General features: G+C 46.6%; 1 protein-coding gene across 1 annotated transcript; it reads right to left on the minus strand.

The window, feature by feature from the left end:
- Window positions 1-433: 433 nt before the first annotated feature.
- Mettl3 (methyltransferase like 3) lies at window positions 434-23186 on the minus strand. Its single transcript, XM_089571315.1, is given in 9 exon segments — window positions 434-650; window positions 3131-3390; window positions 5586-5799; window positions 13690-13943; window positions 17086-17268; window positions 20186-20332; window positions 20334-20384; window positions 21752-22003; window positions 22622-23186. Coding segments are annotated over 9 exon segments (1821 nt in total). The 5' UTR covers window positions 22889-23186; the 3' UTR covers window positions 434-457.
- Between the last annotated feature and the right edge of the window lie 1666 nt (window positions 23187-24852).

Consider the following 24852-nt stretch of genomic DNA (forward strand, 5'->3'; position numbering starts at 1 on the left):
GCATGTAGTGATCGCATACAGTAGAAAGGCAAATTTGATGCTTACTTGCCTTGTTTATATTACTGCTGAAGTGGTGCTGGATTGACTTTGACTAAGCACATTGCCATTGTATCAGATGGCAAAACATCAGACAGGCTGCTACACCCGATATTGCTGCTACGTGACTGAGGAACAAGTGCCAGCAAAACTTCTGCAATCCGCCAGCTAACAGTTTACGGTAGCATTAACAGGACACAGGGAACAAAGATGAAAGTAAAGAATGCAGGACAGTGCTGCTAATACCATCATAACCAGTTAGCATCTTGCCGAGCTGTTTATTCTGCGGATAAGAGTCACCTCTGTGTGACATACCTGCAGCTACAAAGGCAAAAACACAAGGAGCTACTAGTACACCAGCCAAAGAAACTCACTCGTTTTGATGGAGGGGCCTGTCCAGCATACCTAATAGAAGCAGCTTTTATTGGCGAGGTATGGGCGTCACTACAGGTGGTGGAGGGTAATGATGGTATGCACTAGTAGGAATTCCTTCGTACATGATGCCGGGCTCAGGCACACCCATGGGCTCTCCATACCCAACCATACTGTCCATCATTGGCCGGTTTATGTGAGGATCAGCTGTCCACGCATTCACTCCCATGGCAGGTGGGGCTCTGGAAAATACAAACAGCCAACAACTAGGTCACTACAAACAGCACGCCAAAATGTAACTATTTGAGCAACGCCTCACGAGAGAGGTAATGATTAGGGCCCGGAACTTTAGGCATTTGCCTAAACATGCCTATAAATGCCTAAACAAGGGATTTTTGCACTTGCCAGCCTTTTCGTCATTTTTTAGGAAATACTACCTATTTAACCGTAGTTTTTGCCTATAAATGCCTAAATCCGGCATTTCGGTCCTCGGTGCCGTTTTTCAATTTTGAGACATCTGTCTAAGTATGATGAAAGGCGTGCGCCAATGCACTCACAAAAGGGGCGGGTCTCGCCAAAAGTTTTTCTCGAAGAGTACCTTGAACGTAGTGGAACGAAGTGTTTTTCTCGAAGTGTAGAAAGAGGCGAGTTTGGAAAGAGACCTGACATACACTAGTGCATACTTCTCAACATTGACGGAAAGGATCACAAAATTGGAAAATGCTGGACTCTGAATAGATGAATCATTGAATGTAGTGGCAGAAGTGCCAGCAGCACTTCGGGGACTGGAAGGAAAGGGCGCTACTGCTTCTACGAAGATGCAACAATTGGTAGAAAAAATAGATGCCTAGAAACACAATTTCCCAAATCAGTGACCTTCTACGCAGAGACGATACGGCCACATCACCTGAAGGCCTGGACCCTTATCAACTCTCATGTTTTAGGTTTGCGCCACTAAGTTCATGTGAAGTCGAAAGAAGCCTTTCAAAGTACGAAGCTATGCTTAGCGAAAACCGAAGGGGCTTCTAGTTTGAAAACCTGAGAATGCGCTTTATTGTTTCAGTTGAGGACTGCGTACACTCCGTGCTTGACTGGAAAATCTTGTACTTATTAATAAAGAGTATTATTCAAAGCGCCTATTTCTGCTTTACAGCGCCTATTTCAGCATTTTTTAGAGCCTAGATGCCTGCCTATTTCGGGGTTCTTTAGTGCCTAAATTTCCGGGCCCTAGTAATGATAAAATGTTTCAGAGTTCCTGTGAAACATTTAACTTGTGCACTTTTATGCTTAATTGCCCCCATTATAAAAGAATTAAAAAGAAATTACTATTTCTACATTGTGCAAGCTAATGTACCTACATTCAAAAGCACTGCTAACATGTTAGAAATTGGTACATTGCCCATTAGCAACAATTAGCATTTGGTCCATTTTGTGCACCTAGTCCATGTTGTGTGAAAGAGCAATGCAAAAGCGAGTTTTTTTTCCAACTAATGCCTTCCTATTTCAAGCACAAAAGTTGTAAGAAAATTACAAACCAGGAATTGCTGGACGCTGGCCAGAAGTCCCACATTCGTGCCCCCTTTTTCTTTACACCACTTACTCACACATACCAAACATTCTGATCGCAAAGTGCTGGCTACTGAGAAGATGTTGACATAAAACTTTGTATGCCAGCTGCAGGAAGTAATGAGTACTTGGCGTGCTAACCTTATGTCATGACTTCTTCACAGTGGGGAATTAAGAGAAGTCACTGCTTTTCTTCAACCTGTCTTAATTCTTCAACCTTTCAGAACGTATAGCTTTAAATAAAAAAGCAGTGAATAGAATGCTTAGGAACAGGCATGCTTAAGGATAGCCACCAACAAGTGGTGTCAAACGTGTGTTGCCACCAGATATTTTGGCAAAATGCATTATTGTGCAGAGTCTCTTTGACATTTCAAACTACGTCTACAGCTTAACCACAAGAATCAATTACACACAACTAAGTCCCCTAATTTTCTGCAGCGGAAAATTTCAAGTTCCGCAACCTGAGAGCAAAGAATCTGTGAAATTCTGCGGGAGACATCAAATAATAGTCCAGAATTCACCAGAACATTCGGAACCAAGGTATGAATACAGAGTAAATCCTCCAACAATATTTGCAACAACATTTGCTTGTTTATCATTTTCTGAAATCTGTTCTTTTGGTACTGAACAGATATTTCATATTCGACTCAATATTCGAAGGCATTTTTTCTTCATATTCGTATTCGATTCGTATTCAAAAATTTCAATATTCACATGCCCCTACTGAAAAGCCCTCCTGTTGCAAAATGACATTCACTGAAGAGTCAATATCTTAAGAGATTTTATATACATCTGTTAACAACTTTTGTATCAGCAGTTAAGGCTAAGTCTAGCGTAAACATTTAGTGCTCAAATAATGAAACAGGGTCTACTGCAGTAAGTGTAGATTGCAAAATATTATGCACAGAGTCACATGTCAGCTCACCGTGAGTAAGCTAAATCAAGAGAACCTGTGCACAGATGGAGTTGTTATAAGGTCTCAGAGTTATGACTGTAGCCAGTAACTTCTTTCAGTGCGGTGCCTGCTTTTCTAGTGCTAGGCAGTTGTTAAAAGCTCTAGGTAACGCTATGCGCTGCAGATGCATTGTCCACAATATGCACAGAGGTAAGCTGACACTCATGCCACAAAAACTTGAAGCGTGAAAGACAGTCTCACTGAGGCTTCTTCATGCAGTCACCATCTGGATAAAGCTTGCGGAACTCGTTGATGAGTATAGGGTCTGTCAGCCGAACACCTTCCACCTGGTTGCCCAAGGTGATCCAGTTGGGCTGGACATTATGTGGTCGTCCAAAGAGTTCAATCTTGCGTGTGCCTGGAGACAGACGCTCTATGATGCCGTAGATTTCGTCAGGTTTGTGGCTCGTTGCACGCACCTCGGCCACTATCACGTCACAGTCCAGGCCCCGGTTTATCTCCTGCAATTGCACCCAACCAACAGCTTTTCTGCCTCCAGCAATCCAAGTGGTGTAAAATGGAGCTTCCCAGTTTGGGATTCTTTATTTAGCGTTTACTCTGTTTTTGTAAATTGGTATCTTTCGGCCAGTTGTACGGCGCGAACTTTAAAAGCATTGATTACAGGTGAAAAAAAAAGCTTGGTTTAGAAAAGGGGGAAAAGACGTAAAGAGTAGAAATTTTAACACATTCCTACACATGCTGTGCAGATATTGGTTGCAGTATGAGGCTTGCTCACCTTGTTGACCAGATTGTGTTAGCATGTTTTGTTGACAGCACCCAACTTTGAAAGCGCTTGTTCAACATTAGTACTGGAGATGTTAAAAAGTGGTCAGGACAAAACGGGGTAGCCACATGCACAAAGTTTCGAAAACAAAAGAGCAAGGAGCACAGCACTGTCCCTATAGAGTCGCAAGTTTTGCCTCCGGCCAAAGGTTCTTCAGGCTGGAGTTGTCCTGCACTACGAGTTGTCTGAAGGTCTGTTCATAGAGCGCAAAATCCTATTGCAGCTCAGTTTTTCACAATGGCCAACAATTTGTACGTATATCTATGGGTCTCTGTGAACTGTAAGTCACAGTGGTGGTTTCTCTGGATGTTCTTAATTAAGCAACTGGTCTGAGCATCTAGAAGATTGATCTATAGAAGCCGTCACCTAAACTCTAGGTGCTCATCTACTGTATTCAATTGTCTGTCCATGCTTCAGTGGCCTTCAGCAGGTTCCCGATTCCATTTCTTTAGCAAGGAGACAAGCTTCACACCAAAGAGAAGACATATCTCTTATCGGAGGTTCTTGGTCCGACTGAAGGGTCATAACCTCGAGTAGTAAGGGAGATGCCTCGTATAGAAAGTCCATTCTCAGAAGTTTCACCGACTATTCTAGTTTATACTAGCTAGCACTCTGGGCTTCCGGCTCCTCTCTGACGGCGTCGTTGCTGTTCAAAAACAGTGAAATTTGGCATTAATGCTGCGCAACATCAGCGACAGGCTTTTTTCTGTAATTCGAGACCTAATATATGATAACGCCACACCTTCTGGCAGCTTTTTGTTAAGAGCCGTGACCTAGTACTCTCCGCCGCGACGGCTACTGCTTTTGCTTATGAGCTGGGGCGAATCCGAGGTGTCTTCGCCGTAGATTAAAAAAAAATGGTGCCACGAATCAACTGGTAAAATCTGCACCAATGACAAAAACTTTGCTTGAATCAAGTGTGCTGCCTGCGCTTAGGTGCTCAGTTGAGCCCAGTGTACTCTTCGAGAGGAAACAAAGCATTGCAGCCCTGTTCTAGTTGACAAGGATTTAAAATATCAGGGGTACAGTTCTGAGTGGCTCCGCAGTGTTTTTGCTTTTTGAAAGGCAAAGGGGGACGATTGTTTAAAAAGATGGTGAAGCATACTTTGTCACACAATTTTTCAAAGCACCAGCCAACTGTTAACTAATGGCCACATCCATGGAGGCTCTGTGAAATGAGAAATATAATTTGGCAAGCTTTGCTTACATGTGTTTCTATAGATTGCACAACCACCTCGTACCTCCAGCAGCGGGTGACTCCCATGCTCAGGTTTTGCAGCGTTTTAAAAATACATCGCCTTCGAAATGATGCTTCATACTTTCAGAATCTGTTATAGGATGAACATGGTTGTTCTTCACGAAGAGATGACATCATAGGTGCACTGCGAAGTCAGAAAACTGCTTTGAAAGCTTTTGCTTCCATCTATTTCTATCAGTGCTAAGCCTACTTTTCAACCCAGGTGAGTCAGGCTGCTGCGAACTCCCCTTTGCATAGACGCACATAGACGCATAGACGCATATTCCACAAAATATAGCACGCTGTACTGACTGCACCTTGTTCCATCTGAATAGTGCTTTACATGTGCTTAAAACTGCATGCACTATCAGAGACAAAAAGTATCCATGATATGTGACCAGTGACTGAAGCCGACAACTCCTTTATTAGCCAGTGGTTTGAGACCACACTTGCAGAGGTGAAAGTCTGGCTCATGTGATGTAATGCGTGACAATGAAATCGGGTGATTGTTGGTTGACACACCACCTATGCGTCTAGATCGCTTTTACCATGACCTGGGGACTTTCGTCCTCGACAGTACACGCAAATAAGCAAACCGAGATAAACCCTTTGCCTGCAGCGAGGCAGGAATGTACCTTGGGGTTCCCTTTGACTCCAACCAGACAGTGCTCCTTGCCATGGTTGAGCCAGTGCCCCGTGCGACCCGTCCGGATAATACGCTGCAGCTGGTTGGTCTTGACCCAGATGAGTTCATCGCACCGCTCGTATCCCCAAAGCTTCAGGCACTCCCGGCCAAGCTCCATGGCCCTCCCCGTCACCCACAGGAAGATGAGCCCATCGTCCGTCAGGCTGCACACAGCACACACATTCGAACCAAGCATTCACTCGCAACCTAACACAAAGCAAAGGGCCCCAAGTACATGATCTGCAGCAACATAATCGAACATTGAGGACACCTCCATCCAGTTTTTGCTCGCAGTAAATTTGATTGTTTGGCCTTTTGCGGCTCTGTTGATGTTTGTTCAGAGGCAAAAGAAATACTTGTGGCTGAGAAATTTCCAATTGAAACAAACTTGTGACGCCGCTGATTATGTTGATAGAGTTAAAGGGAGACTGAAGCACTTTTTCTGAAAATCGGGCTGGCAGCGGCGTGCTATAGTTTTTCATGCTGTATACTGGAATATCACATCCAAATACGGCAAAAACAAGCGCGAATTGCCTTTTTTAGCCGAAATATGCGGCCTGTGCCGCGGGGCACGCCGCACGGCGCGCCGCCGCCCGTCATTGGTCAAGAGAGATCGTGACGTCACTTTGAGGACTGGAGAAGCTGCCGACGCGGGTCCGGCGCTGCGTTGAGTGCAGATCGCAGCTTTCCGTGTCGTTGTAAAAGCGAATACGGCGACTGTTTTTTTTTACTGACCACCGAAGAAAAGGATACTACAGTTTGCTCATTCCACGTATCGCCTGAAACCAAAAAAGACACAAACAAAAAATTCTATGCCTAGCACAAGCATACCCCAGCGTCAAAGACGCGATGCAGACCATGCGTAAAAGGTGCCAGCACAACCTCGGCTCGTATTCTCGGAAAGGAAGGGGTGCGAACAATACTCAAGTCAATTACCACCACCGGACGCCTCCTGGCTCGCCCGGAAGAGTGTCATCCTAAAGAAAAGGCCCAAAGCACTGTGTACAAGAAATCATATTCTCAGTACCCGGCGTTGCAGGTTGGGGCAAGAAAGAATTTTAAGGAAACGATGAAGGAGCACAAAGTTGGTGTCAAAATTAGCGACGCAATCATGGTGCGCTGGAAACTAAGCCAAATACGCGCACAAGGCTGCTGCTTCACTCCTGGCGCGTTCAGCAGATGCCAGAAAATATTAATCGCTGCCTCGGAAACGTTCGCCCTTCCTAGATTTGCAGTTTAGGTTCAGTGAAGTAGTTGCCAACTCTATGTGTGTTTAAAAGCCAACCTAGCTCCAACTCGCCCGCTGCCACAACTTGATGAAGAAACCGAGTAAGGCTGCGGTGTTTTTTTGCAAAAACTCGGTTGGCATTCATTTCTCTCATAAATTTGCATCCCAAATCAACGTCAAACGCTTTCACTTTAATTGCTTAGCTAGGATTAAACGAGATGCCGCATATGAAGAGCTTCGATGCTTGCTTGCTTTGCTTTATTGTGCTTTGCTCTGCTTGCTTGCTTGCTTGGACACGTCGAACCGAGTATAAAATCACTAACCGAGCCTTGCTGAGCACGTCTCAGGTGGTCTGGCCGCACCTAAGCTGAGGAGAGCGACACATGCTTAAGCCTCTATAAGGTTTCTTCAGGGGCTAAGTGAGCATGTTTCTATTTTTAAAAGAGGCGCTTCTTCGGAATGGTGACACGCCTCTCATGCGCGAGGAAATCGATGGAACTGTGTCATGGTTCAGCCGCGCCTTTTCGGCAGAAATCTCCAGAGATCACACTAGGACAAGCTCTGCCTGTAGCAGCTCTTACGAAAGTGTTTCGAGCAGAGTAAGCTTGCTTTAGTCGGCATGAATTCTTCCTCACAGCAGCGAGCGGTTGCGCTGCGAGCTTGTGATAGTGCGGAAAACAGTGGAAGACGACACAGTCGCGGCCGTAGTTGTTCGTGGACACGAACGCAGAGCAGTACCTGTTGAATCTGATTCTCAAGGTCGGCTGACAAGCTTTGTACGTCACAACGCACGCAGTACGAGGAACAACGCATGCAGCACAAGAAACAACGCACGCTGAAAGCGCGCTCGGGTGCGCCGAAGCATCCCCGGCTCCTCAACATGACGTCACGCTGGCCGACATGGACGAGGTTTCCCTCTCCGCTGTTCCCCTCTCCTGCGCTCGCGCGGGGCGCGGGAAATTTAAACATCGCATTTTTAGCTGGTGATTGCGCCACTGTTTTAGCCAAAATCGAAAAAATAATTTCACAGACGTGATCAGCAATGACACTACTTCAAAACCCTAGAAGGTTAGCTGATTCGAAAACCGCCTCAGTATCCCTTTAAGGACTTCATGGTCACAGGCTAGGAGTGGATGGCACTGTGGTCTAGCCTCAGAGACCTGTAAACGAAAAAGTACTTGACGTCATTGCAGCTTGATTGTGAGAACGGCCCATGGCGCTGATACTGGCCATTAATTTTTACAATATTTTCTAGCCTATAAAAGCCTCATATTTCAGAACGTGATGATCAACTGATATAGGCACAGCTGAAATTTGTCTTCAGTGTGCCTTTAATGGGTAACTTGCATACTGCTCATAAGGCTATGCACCACTTCTCAGTTCTGGTCCCCGTAGAGAGCCACAAACAGAGAGGAGGTGGAGGCAGCATTAGTTAAGACCATGTCAAAATACAGCACCTGTGTGACCTCAGTACCATACTGTGACCAGTTCCATTGCTCAGGCAGTTAACAACAGGAAAGACGGGCAGCTTGATAGTGTCATTTACCACTTGGACAATTCACTGGAACTTTTAATAGAGTCTGAGCTTGCGAGGATGCAAGTGAAGCTTTTGTGACAAATGTGGACGACAAGAAGTTTTTTAACTTCTGGCTGCAAAAATTTTCCAGTACAGAATGCATTTCATGTTTGAATGCAGCAAAGACAATGCAACACCACGAAAGCCCCTACAGTCAAACCTCGATGATTTGAACTTGGAAGGAAAAAAATAGGAGGGGACGATTAAGCTCTGCCTTAAAGGGACACTGAGGAGAAATTGAAGTTGACTTGCATCGACAGAATACCAGCTCCTGATTACAAAAATGCCATTCATACTGACAACAAAGCTCTTGTAACATAGAAAAGAGCAAGAACCAAAATACAGGTATCGCCGCCACAGGCCAAACTCACAAGTACAAGCTTCATGACGTCATAGGACAAAACAGTGTTGCTAGAACCAATAGTTCTAGCAACACTAGGACACGAGAAGCCACGAATCACTGAGGCGCAGCAAATGCATGCGCAAATCTCCTTACGTCGCCAGATGGCGCCACGTACCCGACAGCTACGTGCGCTCCTGCAGCGCCGGGACCAATCAGCACCTGCTCACAGCGGTATGGGGGCTCCCGGTATTCCGCTAATGGTAACAAGGTACACGGTATGCTAAAGGTGTCTATTTGCGAGAACTTCGTTGACGACTTCGAGAACGGGATCCATCGTAACGCTGGCAAAACGCCGGTGCAAACGTAAACGAAGCGACGGCCGCAATAGCCGATAGATGCCTTCAACGTGCGGCTGGCGGTAGCTTTCTTTTCGCTGCTGCTGGGCCGCACTGCTGGCCGCCAGAAATCACGGAGTCTGCATTACGTCATGTGCACGTCATGTTCACGTCACTTAGTCCTGTGTCGTCATAGGAGAATCCCAAGTTTGAATCAGAGCGGCGAGAAAAACTTTTTCAACTTCGAATCCAAATTTCTTAGAAATAAATGCATCTTTCGCTGCCGGCCAAGTGGCAACAAAGCCATGAAATGCCGAACTATCGGATTTTGCTATAAAAAAAATATTAATAGAGCTCTCCTCAGTGTCCCTTTAAGGTGGGTTCAGACGAGCGGACCGGATCACGGATGGTCTGCGTGCGTCAGCGCGGTTATCGTGACGCGTGACCAAGCTCCGGGAGACGGTCCTGACGTCGAGCATTCACACGAACGCAGCGGGCAATCCACGCGTCCTCTCGCCCACGGCGTGCTTGCGCTGTTTGCGTGGCTTCGAAAACTCAGCTGCCGAGAGTTTCAACATGAACGCCGAGGGAAAACGTCGTCTCGCCGCACTGGCTGTAGCCACTGAAGCGTCTGAGGACGAGGAGGAAGCTTTCGTGGCTAAAAACTGTTATGTTGGGCAAAGTCATGGTTGGAAAAAAAGTGCTTGGGCATGCAGGACCTGCTGTACGAAGACCTACTTGAATGCGACCCGGAGCGTACAAATGCTTGCTGCGGCTGAGTCCAGAGCAGTTTTACCAGATACTGGCTCACTGAGCGCCTTCTTTCCAAATTCACTCAAATTAGAAGAAACAATAAAGCAAAGCGGGCATTTACGCACACGCTCAAATACACAGTACGTCGCAGTGCAGCATACGTGGAGTGAACAGCGCAGCGAGTGAAACACGAAAAGCAGGACACAATGCCGCACTCGAGCTGCAAATCCGGCAAAAAGCGCGCCAAAACGAAAGGCGCCAGCACGAAGCAAAGCCGACTTCATTCAGGATAGCTAGCCAGACGTGCGCACCTAGAAGCAAAAAAGAGCAAAAACAATCCCGGTCCACGGCGGAGGCTCGGTCTGCGTGGACTGAAAAAGGCGCTCGCCTTTTTCACTCGGTCCGCGATCCGGGCCCGGAAAAGTCTGCGCCGCCCGCTCAAGGTCGCTCAGAGCCGTGACGTTCCTGTCACGTGGCGCGCGGAGAGCGCCGACGCGCCCGGACCATCCGCGATCCGGTCCGATCGTCTGAACCCATCTTTAAGAGTATGATGCAATAGCATTAAGGGGGGATGTGGAGATCAGATCGCAAAAATCACGAAAAAAGTTGATTTTTGAAAAGTACACTTTTTGGCATCTCCAACACTGTTTCTATGTTGTACTGAAATATTTCACCCAAAAATAAACTTTAAGCGCTCCAAATAAATATATTTGTCGGCATCTACACAAAGACAGTGTGTGCTAGCTTAGAACTTTCAGGCTTGTTTTCTCGAAAGTTTGTTTTGAGCTTAATACCTTGTTCGTGGAAAGCGTAGCACAGCAATGGGTGCATGGATTTTTACCCTCTTTGTTTTGTTGTGATCACTGAAATGTGTTCTGTGTCAAGACAGTCTCAGATTTACCATTTAGGCTCGCATGTTTTTATTACATGGTAATTAGAGCGTGATACATTCTAAACATAAAAGAAGGTGCACATTGTGTCCTTTATGAAAAGGAGCAGAGGAATCTTAAAAAAAAATATTAAGAGAGTCTTGATTTACACCACACTTCTTAGTAAATATTAAAAGCATTTACAGACCTGTAGCTTGTTTTTTTGTCATGCTAGGCTTTCTACAAGCAAGCAACCTGAGGACAACATATAAATATTGATAAAAGGGAAACTACTGAAGATGTCATGGTGAAACTTTATACCTGATTGTTTAATGCTGTTTTAAGCCAGACTGCCAAATTTCATCACTCCAAGTCGAAAAATATAAAAGTTGCCTTCGATCCCCTCATACCACTCCTGGTGCAGCGGTCAAGTGATGCGCTTCTGCCTTGCGATGGCAGGGTTCGTGCGACCCAGGCTGCTCTTCCTGAGCAGCCTCTTGCGACCAATAATTAATTTAAATGCCACCTGCCATAATGCGCAGTTTGCTCATAATCTGGTGGGCAGGTCGCGATGACGCCACAAGGTAACATAACCTAGGTGGCCCACCTACCTCCTAGGTTGCTTCCCTGGAAATTGTTCATCGATTTTTTGCCCGCGGTCAACGACGCTGGATTTTCTGCGACACGAGCTCCTTAATGCTATTGTCTTAAAGAGACACTAAGGAGAGCTCTATTAATATTTTTTTTTATAGCAAAATCCGATAGTTCGGCATTTCATGGCTTTGTTGCCACTTGGCCGGCAGCGAACAATGCATTTATTTCTAAGAAATTTGGATTCGAAGTTGAAAAAGTTTTTCCCGCCGCTCTGATTCAAACTTGGGATTCTCCTATGACGACACAGGACTAAGTGACGTGAAACATGACGTGCACATGACGTAACGCAGACTCCGTGATTTCTGGCGGCCAGCAGTGCGGCCCAGCAGCAGCCGAAAAGAAAGCTACTGCCGGCCGCACGTTGAAGGCATCTATCGGCTATTGCGGCCGTCGCTTCGTTTACGTTTGCACCGGCGTTTTGCCAGCGTTACAATGAATCCCGTTCTCAAAGTCGTCAACGAAGTTCTTGCAAATAGACACCTTTAGCATACCGTGTACCTTGTTACCGCTAGCGGAATACCGGGAGCCCGCCTACCGCCGGAAAACAGGCGCTGATTGGTCCCGGCGCTGCAGGAGCACGTGTAGCTGTGGGGTACGTGGTGCCATCTGGCGACGTCAAGGAGATTTGTGAATGTATTTGCTGCGCCTCAGTGATTCATGGCTTCTCGTGACCTAGTGTTGCTAGAACTATTGGTTCTAGCAACACTGTTTTGTCCTATGACGTCATGAAGCTTGTACTTGCGAGTTTGGCCTGTGGCGGCGATACCTGTATTTTGGTTCTTGCTCTTTTCAACGTTGCAAGAGCTTTGTTGTCAGTATGAATGGTGTTTTTGTAATCAGGAGCTGGTATTCTGTCGATGCAAGTCAACTTCAATTTCTCCTCAGTGTCCCTTTAATGCGATTACTTGAAAGTATGCAGAATCAAAACTAAAGAAAGCCCAATTTAAACATGAGGCCAACGCACTGCATTGCATGGGAAACCACATTATAGATGCGACTGAGGCACCGCCACTGGAGCAGATGCCCAGGACAAGAATGAAGTGGGGGAACAGAGAAAGGAACTGAGCAACCAACATCATGACAGATGCCCCAGAAAGGGCACAATGATAACAAGGCAACATGCATGGTGGATGCTAGAGATGCAAGAACACAGCTGGTGGCGTGCGCTGACGAGAGGTGGTCACAAGCGACAGTGGTAGGCCACGCACGCATATGTCACCAGTAGCACTACAACGTACACGGGTTGAAGGCAGTTATATGATCGGTTGCCATAATTACTTGCGTCCAGTCGCTTGCTGCTATGCTGCTGAGCTTCGCTGCCTGCATGGTCTATTCAAATGAACCACTTGAAACACTTATGCATACACTCAAGAATTACTAAGAGTTTATGCCCTCAGAAATGCATGTGACGGGAACGAAATTCTGTTTAAATAAACTGGAAGTTCAAAGTGAGTGAGCTTGACTTAATGAGAATTCGCCAGACCTGTGGAAGAAAAGCTGTCTAAGTATTCGCTCATCTCTAAAGATTAGCTCTTGAACCTAAGGTTACTACTCTGAAATATTATCCTTGTAGTCCATAAAGCCTTCACATGTTCTTTGCTTTGTCAGCAGGAAGGAAGGTATCACGGGTGATGAAGAAGATCTAATTAAAAATAAAAGAAAGGGCCATAGTGCCAAGAAAATAAACCAATTTTGATAACGATTAAAGGAGAAAAAGGTTCAGGAGATGAAAGCAGGAAAAGAGTAAAGTTAGGCTTTTCACTATGTGAGCGTCCAATGAAGTGTAGCGCCATCTCTGATCAAGCGGCGGCCACAACCAGCACTCCTTGCAATGCACTCATTGCATACATTATAGATGACGTCATCGGTGTGCAGACAACGGTGCGCTACTCTTGCACCGCTGGTCATCACCACGCAATCTGCCTTTATGCTACCGCCAAACCCTCCTCTTTCGCTTTCCTCCTCATGCTCTTTTCACTACCCCCCTCATTCATCCTCCACTGAGCTCGGTGCCTGGTTCTGCACTGATGGCGAGGCACGCTACTCAACCCAGGAACGGGCGCCTAAGCTGCACTCCAAAAGGATTTCAGATTATGCCATTGGCTTACAGGCAGTTTACAAATACTGTACTCCATGAGCCCTACCATCCTTCCCCTGTGCTCTTCAGAGCTTCAATTATGACGCTCAATGAGAAGAACGGCACTTCCACTGTACACCAACGGCACAAATGAGGAGGTAGCCCCAACGAAGAGGAGGAGAAGCTGGTGGTACGACCCTAAAAATATGCAGAGCTCACCTGGGCACATTTAACTGTCGCATCTCGTCATCAGACATGGTGCCGTAGGGGAGCTCCATGTGGATGTCCCAGGGCGGGTCAGCCATAACCACGGAGAACTTTCCCAGGATGCTCATGTCAAAGTAGCGCAGGTCACACTGGATCCACTGTGGAGGGTGCAGCACGGTTGGTCCTGTGCCCCGGAGCAGTGCCGGAGGAGAAGAGCCTCCGGCGGGGGTTTGTGGCGGCCGGCTCACTGGCACTGAGCTGTCCACCTGGGAGGCAGACACAACAATGTGTGTTACTGCTGTCCCTTCAGTCTTAAAAGGGACACTGAGGACAAGCTGAAGCTCACCTGTATCGATTTATTACCGTATTCTAATGACAAAAAGGCTATTTGCACTGAAAACGGAGCTTTTATATGCAGGCTGTCTAATATGCCATGGACATTCTAACAAAACACGCCACTTTCTTTCACTCAAATCACGAGTGCCATAGTTAGGGATACGCGACTTGTTGTAAAGGACAGAGTTACTAAATGCTGCACTCAGACGCGGTAAGTAGTGAAGCTTTTTCAACTGACGAGATGGTAGGTGTGTATCCCATGATTTCAGATATGCGCTAATTAAATGAGAGAAAAAAGGGAGGTAAAAAAGGCAAAAAAAGAGAGGGGGAGGCAAGGTCAGTACCTAGAGGTGATCACTTTCAACAAAACCTTATTTCTTTGCGATTGTTGTTGCACTGTATTTAGGAAAAAAATTTCCGGAAATTTCACTACAGAAGACCTCTTTGGGGTGCTTCATCCTCATTTTTGATCATCAAAAACAGCAAACTATTTTAGAATCCACTGGTATTCTATGCAACAGCCAGCCATGCTGGCCAAGTGGTTTAGGTACCTAATATCTCAGGCCATGGGTTGGTGACCAGAAACTCTGATCATATTACAGAGAATTCGCAGAGCCTCATTGCAGTCCATGAATACAGCCCATTGTCTTGCTGGCTGAAGAAGAACACACAGAAATGTTTTTTTTTTCATCTTGCATACAGCTGCCAATGAACATCAGTTACTATGAAAGCTAGGCAAGGAAAAAATGCACAGAGTCTTCCGAGAATCTAGTATGTCGAGAGGAAGGAAAACACAAAGGTACAAGCCGCAGTGTCCAACACGGAACAAAAGTAGCCGGGCTTTCAATGCCTAGGCTGTAGGTGGGGTTGCTGAAAGCTATGTCAATATGGCTCAAAAAGCACATTTTTGCTTGAAGTACACACCAAAACAAATGCACAGTGTCTCGCAAGAAATTACCACTTCGGTACATTGCCAACTCAAAGGCTTGGATGTCGCGTGCCATTTTCGCTGCATGGCGCAAGGAATTTGACAGCGACATGTGTCACCAGAAAAGGAAAGTGTGCCTGTTACTAGATAACTACATGGCCCACTACGTGGCAGAGGTCGAGCTGACCAGCGTGGAGCTTCGCTACTTCCCCTCAAACGCAACGTCCGTGGTTCAGCCCTTAGATCAAGGAATAATTAATAGCGTTAAGTGCACATACAAGCGTCATCGACAGAGATCTCCTCAACCTGGAGCTGAAGCGCGAGACGAAAATGGATATTTTTATGGCAGTTGAGATGGTGGCGGCAGCTTGGAGAGCATTGAGGCCGTCGATAATTGTCAACTGCTCAGGACTGCCGGTTTCAGTACACTAGGCCCTGAAACTGCCGAAGCTGGTCTCGACTGCGCGAGCGCCGTGCACGAGGATGAAGATGCCTGGGACCACCTTCGCTCAGTGGATAAGTGCCCATAGGCATAAGTTTCTCCGACTAAGTGAACGCCGGCGCAAACGCAGTCACAACGAAAGTTTTGACTGATGCCGATATGTTGCGGCTTGTAGGAAGCGTGGAGGCAGTGATGGCTGAAGATGCTGACGACGACCCTGCAGGTACCGAAGCTCCCATGCCGACACCAGGTCAGGTGATGGATGCTCTCGATCTGTTGTGGCATTTTGCTGGAGCACACGAGGGGACGGAAGACGCGCTGGACGCACTTCAGACCTACGAGAAATCGGGGCGGCCGTTGCTCACAAAGCACACGCAGACAAAGATCACCGACTACATTGATGGAAAATAGATTTGTAGTCCCCTCGGGCCTTTCTTGTTGAGTAACAATTTTTGTTGTTTCTTTTCATACGCACTAGAAGCGCCAGTCGTTCCCGCGGTCCGCAGTTTCATTTTGGGAGCATTTTCGCTTCACAAATATGATGCCTGCGGTAGCTTTCTGGATGCCGCCATACCATATAATCGAATGTACCGAATTATGTGCCCAAGAAATACCTCACTCAGTTTAACGAAGTTCCCAATTTAACGAAATAATTCACGGCTCACCTCAACTTCGTTAAATCGAGTTTTAACTATAGTGCCAATGCATCTTCAGTAAGGGCTCCCACTGCAGTCCAGCTATGGCTTTGAAAATACATGTGCAGCAAGTGCAAATGCAGCAAACATTTTTCCATAAAATTCCCGCTTAAGTGTCCAACATAGGTTTCTGTCAATCACACAAGAAATTTGTGCATTTGTGCATATGAAGGGTGCAACCACTGAGCAACAGTGGATGTTTAACCATGTGCTTCCTTGCATGAGCCACTGCGACACTTTTTATTCTAGGAACAAATGAAATGGTAGGTAAGACCTTACTTCTGTATTTGTATTTACCCACATAATTTGCGCTTGCATATAATTTGCACACTCTCAACATTTTACTCGCATATTTTGCGCTCTTTGCTACGCCAGACTGCCAGCACGTACACGGTGCAAGGCAGGCTTGGGAAGATTGACGCAGTTGCAAAAGCTGCAAGTGGCGAGGTCACGCAATGTGTGCGTGCCATTTACCTGGCTTGCTGGCTCGATGGGGTCTGCGAAACTGCTGAAGCTGGAGGGTTTTGTAGATGCAAAATCCACTAGCATTTCATTTTATGTATGTCCCTCATCAGATGGATACACAGCCAATTTACATTAATCTTGAGTTCATATGATTTTGCATCATAATCATAAAATAAATTTTTTGCATTTTTAAAATTTTGCATACCAATATCACACAAAAAGTAAACAGCACTACGAAGTTGGACAAAAACAAATCTACATTCAGAATTCTTTTTTTTGTTCCTGAGCCCGTTTGAACCGGTTCGAGCCAGAATGGATTGGCACTCCGGAACCGAACCTGGAACTTAACTCGAACTGTGCGAACCAAAGCCAGAACAAAACCAAAAAAAATTCCGGTTCGACACCCTATCCACAGGAGAGTAGGCGAATTCAATGCGGCAATTTATGCCTGCTAATATCCTGCACACCGTTATAAGGAAAGAACACACAACCAACATTTGATGCCTGTGCCCTTTTTAAGTAGACGCTGCCGGAACACCTACCTCATAGTGCACATATTTACAGCTGTCCATGTGGAAGCAAGTGTTGAGGAAGGAACAATCGCCCAGGGACTCGTCTGTGTGCTTCTGGATGATCTTGTTGAAGTGTAGCTTGCCGCAGGCCACACCTGTGCTGGAACTGCGGCTACACTCCTGTTTGGTCCCATGCGGGCAGAACTCTTGAACCTGTTGCAGAAAGGCAAAGAGCCCACTACCACGTTCAACACTATCACGGTCAACATATTTTGTAAAACTGTTACCAAAAACTGCTATGAGAGCCAGAATGAAGCCATGCACAAATTTTGGCCAGCCAAAAGCAGCTGCCATTAGATCAATGACCAGCCACATTACCAAGCGTCTTTCTCGTTATCAGCACAAGTATGCCAAACAAATAGCTCACCTCATGTGCCTCAACTGTTTGTACAGGTGCCGTCAAAAGTAAATGGAAGGCAATATTCAGGAAAAAATTTAATCATTGGCCCCCCCAATTCATGCAACCTTGAATACATATGCTCAGCCCAATTGTTTGGTTTGGTTTATTGGGGTTTAACGTCCCGAAGTAACTCAGGCTATGAGGGACGCCGTAGTGAAGGGCTCCGGAAATTTCGACCCCCTAGGGTTCTTTAACGTGCACTGACATCGCACAGCACACGGGCCTCTAGAATTTCGCCTTCACCGAAATTCAGCCGCCGTGGCCGGGATCGAACCCGCGTCTTTCGGGTCAGCAGCTGAGCGCCGTAACCACTGAGCCACCGCGGCGGGGCACAGCCCAATTGCGATTGTGCGAATTGCACTGTGCACCAACAAGCATGGACCATTATGCTTTAGATTTAAAGAAATTAAATTTTTTTGACAAAATCGCCTTCCATTTACTTTTGACGGCGAGTGTATGTCATCGCATTATAGACAATGTGTAGAATTAGTAAATGCTTCCATCAAAGGAATTAAGAGCAATAGTATGCAGCATGCAATTCCTATAATAGCAGCTGAGCAGTTTGTCACATATCTCATTGTTGGTAAATTAAAGGAAGAAAAAAATTATCCTGTCACCAATTGATGTTGGATTAGTGATCCTGAACAGTTTAGTTTGACCTACATTAGTTGAAGATTTTGTTTGATGTATAGCCTCAGTCAAAAGTCTCTGGGCCACTTGACCTGCTTTTGAGCCTTATAGTGGAGCCCCTATGGCTTCCTGTAAAGAACAAAAGGTCTTCAAAGATGAGGATGAGGTTTTCCTCACTCTAAAAAGATTCAGAGCTTCAGGGCAGCCATAAGTAAGGCTCCTAATTTTCTGTGTTGAAAATTTAAAATTGTGCAATTCAGAACAAAGAATCAAATATTCCAGGTGAAGCATAAGACGTAAAACAAACCCACAAGTTTATCTGTGAAATATGCTTCACAGTCACCTTCATTAAAATTGAAAGTGACTGTTGCAATTCCGTGTTGGAAAGTGCTTTAACTTGAACAATAATGTATGTTTGACACAGTGCCCCTAAAGGGACTTGGTGACCTCTCTAATTATGTCCACTGCACAATCCCGCACCTGCTGCGGTGACTATGCCCTTCAAGGGCAACGAAGTGGTTTTAGAATTCGACAACCTTAAAAGCGCCAATTTGTGGAACTTGGAGGAAAAGAATGCGAAGTCTTTTTGGGCTATCATTATAACTGCTGGCGTAATCGCCAATCAAAACCGCAGCAGTGTTCAGGCTTCTCCACACTACACAGTACACAGTGCCGGGGGGGGGGGGGGGGGGGGGGGGGGGGGGTGACGACTTCATCTATGGTGCCGTTACAATTACAGCTCAGAAACACTTTTTTTTGGCGGAAGAACACTAACGCCATTGAAGGTAGAGCCCATGGAACAATGTCTGGCTGCATCCAATGATGCAGGCTAGTTGTGGGCAGAGGCAGTGGAAATTTGAAATCTCCTCGACCATGACATCATCACCGAGCTTCTCTACCCTCTTTCAATGTAGCGCGGAGAAGCCTGAGATTTAATCGTCGATTATGTCATGGTTTCAAATGATACCGCAAAAACACTTGGCCTGTTTTACCTGCAGCCTATGTAGATTTTAATCCTTGAATACCGTGGAATTCTCAGAAAGTGACGCAGCCCTGCAAAAGTCTGGTGACCGCCTGCTTCTCCCTTTCGTTCCTGGACGGCATGATATCACAGCTAGCGGAAGCTCCAAGAATGAACTATGGGCATTACTTTAAATTAAAAATGTTTTTGTCACTACCATTAATGTCTCTTTCGAAAGACACCAGTACCGTGGCTCTTCCTGCAGAAGCATGTGAGTGCACTGTCACCAGAGCTGCCAACGTTTTATGCGCTAACTTGCTGGAGTGAATGAGGGAGGAAGCACATCAAGGCATTAGCAGAGCTTCATCCTTTACCAGATCCTAGCTTTCTTGAAAAATCAGATCGATTCAGTTAACCAATCACATTCACACTGTTCTGCTGTTCCTACTGATGCCTGGAAAAAAAATCAAAAGCCATTGCACGAAATAAGCTCAAATCCGTGATTTTTCGCAGAATAACAGAATACTGAATAGCCAGGAGCCCTTGCCATAAGCTCGCAACTAGACGACCGATAAGCAACTTATGTGGCCTGCAGATTATTGACAAAGGGTGTACATGAGACTATGAGTGCTGATGGTTTATGTACTGGTCAAAATATTTTTACTAAAACTGGGGATATAGCAATTTTGTAGCGAATCATAACCACATACATATAATGAAATACTGCTGTGTTATAATCAATCGCCAAGTCTTTCATTAAGGTTGCACTGATAGCCTGACACCAGCCTTGAAACATAAAACATTCACACATAAACTTTTGTAGCTTTGAAAGAGCTACAAACATAAGCTCAAACATAAGACATGGCATGCATTTCATTTGGAGAAATGCATTTTTGAGGAAATGCCTTTCATGCATTTCTCCATTTGACCAAGCATTTTTCCAGACTTTGCTATAACACTTTACTGGCCATGTCTAAGTTTATGTCACTGTTTGCCAAAGTGCAAATAACACACAACCTCGAGCAATAAATTTTACTTCGAGCAATAAATGAACAGAATGGGAAATCTCTAAAGCTGACCTGTGCACCCCCTTGGGAACGAAAGCGCTCTACAAGTGAGCGCTCCTTGGCTGTGGGTTTGCTCAGCAACTCGAGGATCTCTTCACCCAGCTGCTTGGTTTCTTTCTCCCGTGCAGATGGAAGCGACAGTAGCGACTCAATTGGGTCCCGGTGCAGTACGCTTCTGTCCCCGCTTCTCACGCATTTCACTGCCTTCGCACTGCCAGAATCAAGACAAGAAGAAGCAAGAGCAATTAAACTGGTACAGCCAAACAATGGAATTGGGCTTCTCCCTCTGAGATAGACCCTTCCAAATAAGGAAGTGCTTTATCTAAACCCATGGAGCCAATCGCCTTTGGTGAAGGAGCCAAATTCAGTTCTGACACACCAGAAAAATCTTTGCCACAGCTGGCTGAAGTTTTGCTGCATCCTGCTGGGGCTTCTTCCCAGCTAGACACATTTTTTTCATAGTTGTCAACGCTCAAAGAATGAAACAAGCATGAAGAGTAACCCCAAATGCATTATAACTTCATTCTAGGCCACAGTTCCATACAATGCCAGTGAGAACCCCTTTGAGCATTAGGTCATAGACAGTTCCATATAAAGCTGGATTTAACCTTCAATAATGAACGTCCAGGTATGTGCTATCAGGGACAGAAGTCTCCAGGATGCACGAGCTGCAACCAAAAACTATGACTTTCTAATTAATTGGCTGCGCTAGAGCATGCTTGCAGGGGTTAAAATAGGGCTCCCGAGCATTAGTGTGTGTCAGTGAAAGCTGACACCTGTGCTTTAAAATACCTTTTCTCAAGTCCTAGATCCACCATGGGCAAAATACAAAATGCACTGCATCAACTAGGTTTTATTTGTTGTTCATGGCAACTTTGGCCAAAGATTCTCCTGCTCATGGTTATCTATCCACTTGCAGCGAAAATAAGTACTGAAATCAGAAAGCAAATATGCAAATCAAGAGTGCTGCCTGGGCAGGCAGGGTCGTGCACTAAGCACTCAAAGAACGAGCTGTCATGGCTCCAGTGTAATGGCTCACTTTCATCACTGCTGAGTTCAGTTTAGAACAATCCAAACCAAAGCATGCACAAAGGACCTCGGAACAGAAGCATTTATATAAACTCCCGTGTCTGAATGCAATGTCATTTTGAATAGTATGAAACAGCTGATATACAGCTATGGCCAGATGACAAAGCCTTAATAAAATATGGTGTCAAATGCAAATTTCAACAAAAAATTCACTGGTGGAAGTACCAGTGAATAAATACAGGAGGTATTCTTCAATTTATTACTACCTAATTGCCATAACGTCAGCTCACCCACACATCTGCCTTATGATAAGCAAAGTGCAGTCATCTCAGTCATACGATAAATGAACAGTATGAAGAGTGCAGAATGCAAGAACAGTTGGTGATAAGCCAGCATAGTGGTGAAAGACAATGCCTAATAACGCAGTGGCCGTGGCACAGGACAACTGAAAGATGGTCTTGTGCTTGCTTCGAGTTCCAAAGCATGACACAGGTGAGGCACAGCGGCGAAGCTTGTCAACAGTTAGTGCTCCTGTGGAAGACCGCTCACCTGTGCATCCACAAAGGCTTGCAGACGGGTGTGCTCAGCTGAAGTCACCTGTAGACAGGGGTTCCCCTCAGCGGTACTGTCTTCCTGCAGTGTGATGAGTTCCTGTGCTGCCAGCTTGTGCAACAAGTCCTCGAGGGCATTGTGGTCGACATCCCGACCTAATGAACGACTCACAATTGCCTGCAATCGACGGGAGTCTGCTGGCAAATCTAATGCAACATCTAGCAGGCAGCGCAGTAGACGACGCTCGACCTGTATTTATGCAGCAGATGGGAAGAGAAAAAAAAAGGGGGGGGGGGGGGGGGGGGAAGAAAAGGCTCAGGAAAATCAAAAACATTGTAGAGCCTCACTGCTGGTGAGTTGGGAAGAGTCAATGAGCACATTTAACCATATCCACAAAACGTTTACACATCTAAAATACCACACCATCCTTTATGAAACCATCATTACATGTTATATCCTATTCCAAAAGGGCGGATATTGACTTCGACGACAATCAAGGGATGTTAATGAGGGCACATCTAGGCTAGTTAATGAATGCACTATACTACTGTAGGCTATCGCGCGCACTCTAGATAGAGCGGTTTAATCCGCGGGCTGTTGAACAAAGAACTTGCGCACTCTGAACCAAGTGGTCGTTCTCCGAACTTGTGAAGAATCCTTGATCCCTAGTTAGCAACACATGCGACATTTGCACGCGATCGAGTTATTTTGAAACTGCAGACATTGCGAGCCATTCATGCTAAGCAGGACACCGTACTTTCTTTGGGTGCAGGTGCTACAACAACGTGAACATGTGATGCAGACTTGGCTGCTGAAAGCGGCATAATCATTAGCGGGTCGCTGAAAGGCAGCAACTAGTTTGCCTACCTCGTCAACATCAGTGGGTGCAGTTGCGGCGGTATCGGTGCTGGCGCCTTGTGTCCCGCTTGACTGGTGGCCTGCTTGCGGAGACCCCAAAGGTTGGTTTATCATAGAGCTCACCGGTCCGCTACTGTCTTCGCCGGCGCTCGTGACAGGTTCTATTGAGATGCCTTGAACGATCTCTTGGCGTTCTTTCTTACGACGCTGAAGACGTTCACGCAGGCTTGACTGCCGCGACTTGAACTCTTGCATGTCTTTCCAAGCGTCCGACATGGTGCTATTTGTAAAGCCCAAACTTGACGAACTTTATTACGGTTCACAACTCACGCGCCACTGACAGAGTGCCGGCAACGAAATCACGAGCGCTCGTTCAAAACTTTGCTAGGTATGAGGTAGCCTTCATCAAACACTTAGTACAATTGCAGTCACCCAACTACAATGTTTGGACGAAAGGCTTATTTCTTGTCTATAAACAGCCGCCGAAATCAAGAACCAACCCATTTGACAACATAAACCTCGGCATCAACAAATAATCGATGGACACCGCCATGTTGATGGATGGATGGATGGATGTTAATGGCTTTACCCTTTGTACCGGGCGGTAGCTTTCGCCACCTAGCCTACTTCCCCCATTGTTAATATATGGCGTCTTCGATAAACTCGCACCAGAATTGCCCCAAAACTATACCCAACTATACCCAAAACCCATAGAGCTAATATACCATGGAGGTAAAAAAAACTAGGAGAGAGTGCGCTCAGCCTCTGCAAGCCATCCTCCTCTGACGCCGCTGCCAAGGCCCCTTTGCGCACTGACTCATGGGAAATAGGCCCTCCTCCACAGTTACCAGACTGCCAACCAGCGGTGCTTTTTAGTGAACGTCCGTGCTCCGATGTAGCGCAGAAGCGCAGCGCCTGTGTTGCAGCTTTGGCGGAATGCGTACCGAGCTCGAGGTTGTCTGAAGGCTCCACGTCTCAACACTTCTGTTGATTACACTCTTGAGTTTTTGGGTGCACTGTAGAAAACTGCAGGTAAACTTTTCATCAAAGGGGGCGGCCGCGACCTCGCCACTGTTCAACTGTGGTTCATAAAGAGAATGGAGAGGAATTCCTTTCGTCGTTATACACACATACGGAGCCTTTATTTCAGCGCATGCTATAAGCGGAGAACTCAAAAGTAGGCGAAGAAACGAGCCTCTAAAAAAGGGCGCAGCGGCTTCCAGAGCACTCACGACGGACGGACGTGTTTAACGAGCGCTCCGGCGCGCTGCGCAAGATTCTGTTTCTCAGGCGGACTTCGGCCCGCCCATGGGCCCGGCACAAGTCGTGCCGAATACGCTCGCGCACATACGCGGTTCCGACGTGAAATGCAGCAGTGAAGTATTTCTCTCTCTCTCGCTGTCAAGAGAGAGTGCCGGCGGCTTTACGTCAGCCCCTGCGCGGGGTCTCCCGGCCACTGCGCACAATCACTTACAAAAAGAAGTAAACAGTATAGCCGCGCGCTCGTAGCCTCCTGTCTCGGACTAATCGCGCGCGCGGCACACTGCACTAGCGGCCGAGGTGGGGCGCCCGGCCGCGTACACCGTCCCAGGTAGCACCCACGTAGCGTTCGTGTCACGGGTGCACTACCTGGCGAAGAGTGAGCGGGAAGTCAAGCCCGCCTGCTCGATGAACGCACAGAGGTTCACCATCGTTCTGTCACGGGTGCGCGCACTGCCGCGCGGCCACAGGAGCGCTTCAAGACTGTCCGGGATAGTTCCCAGCACCCTGCAGGCCGCGAGAATCTCGCGACGCGGCACTGCAGAAGCGGCACAGCGAAGGAGCATGTGCTCCAATGCCTCCACTGCGCCGCAGTCAGCGCACGCGTCGCTCGGGGACGGTGGCCGCTGCGGCGAGCGAGCAGTTTGCGCTCACCACGGAGCCGTCAGTGAACACAAGCAGATGGTCGCGCAGTTGCTCGTACAGCGAGAGAGCGAAACTGAAACCGAAATCCGGCTAAGAGCTACCACTGCCTTGTCACGTGAGGGCCTATTTCCCAAGATTCTTTCCATTATATTTTTTATGACTAGGCTTCAAGATTGTGACGTCATGCTCCCTCCTAGTTTTTCTTCCTCCATGGTAAGACGATATCAACGCCGCTGCCCGTTCCGAGACAAGCGTTTGCGGGAAGGCAGACTGGAAACGCTGATTGGTCAAAAAATGTGACGTCATACGCGTGACGTCATAGGTCACGTAATATT

This window comes from Amblyomma mixtum, chromosome 2, assembly GCF_055824585.1.
Source record: "Amblyomma mixtum isolate Tamu chromosome 2, ASM5582458v1, whole genome shotgun sequence".
Classification (NCBI taxonomy): Eukaryota; Metazoa; Arthropoda; class Arachnida; order Ixodida; family Ixodidae; genus Amblyomma; species Amblyomma mixtum.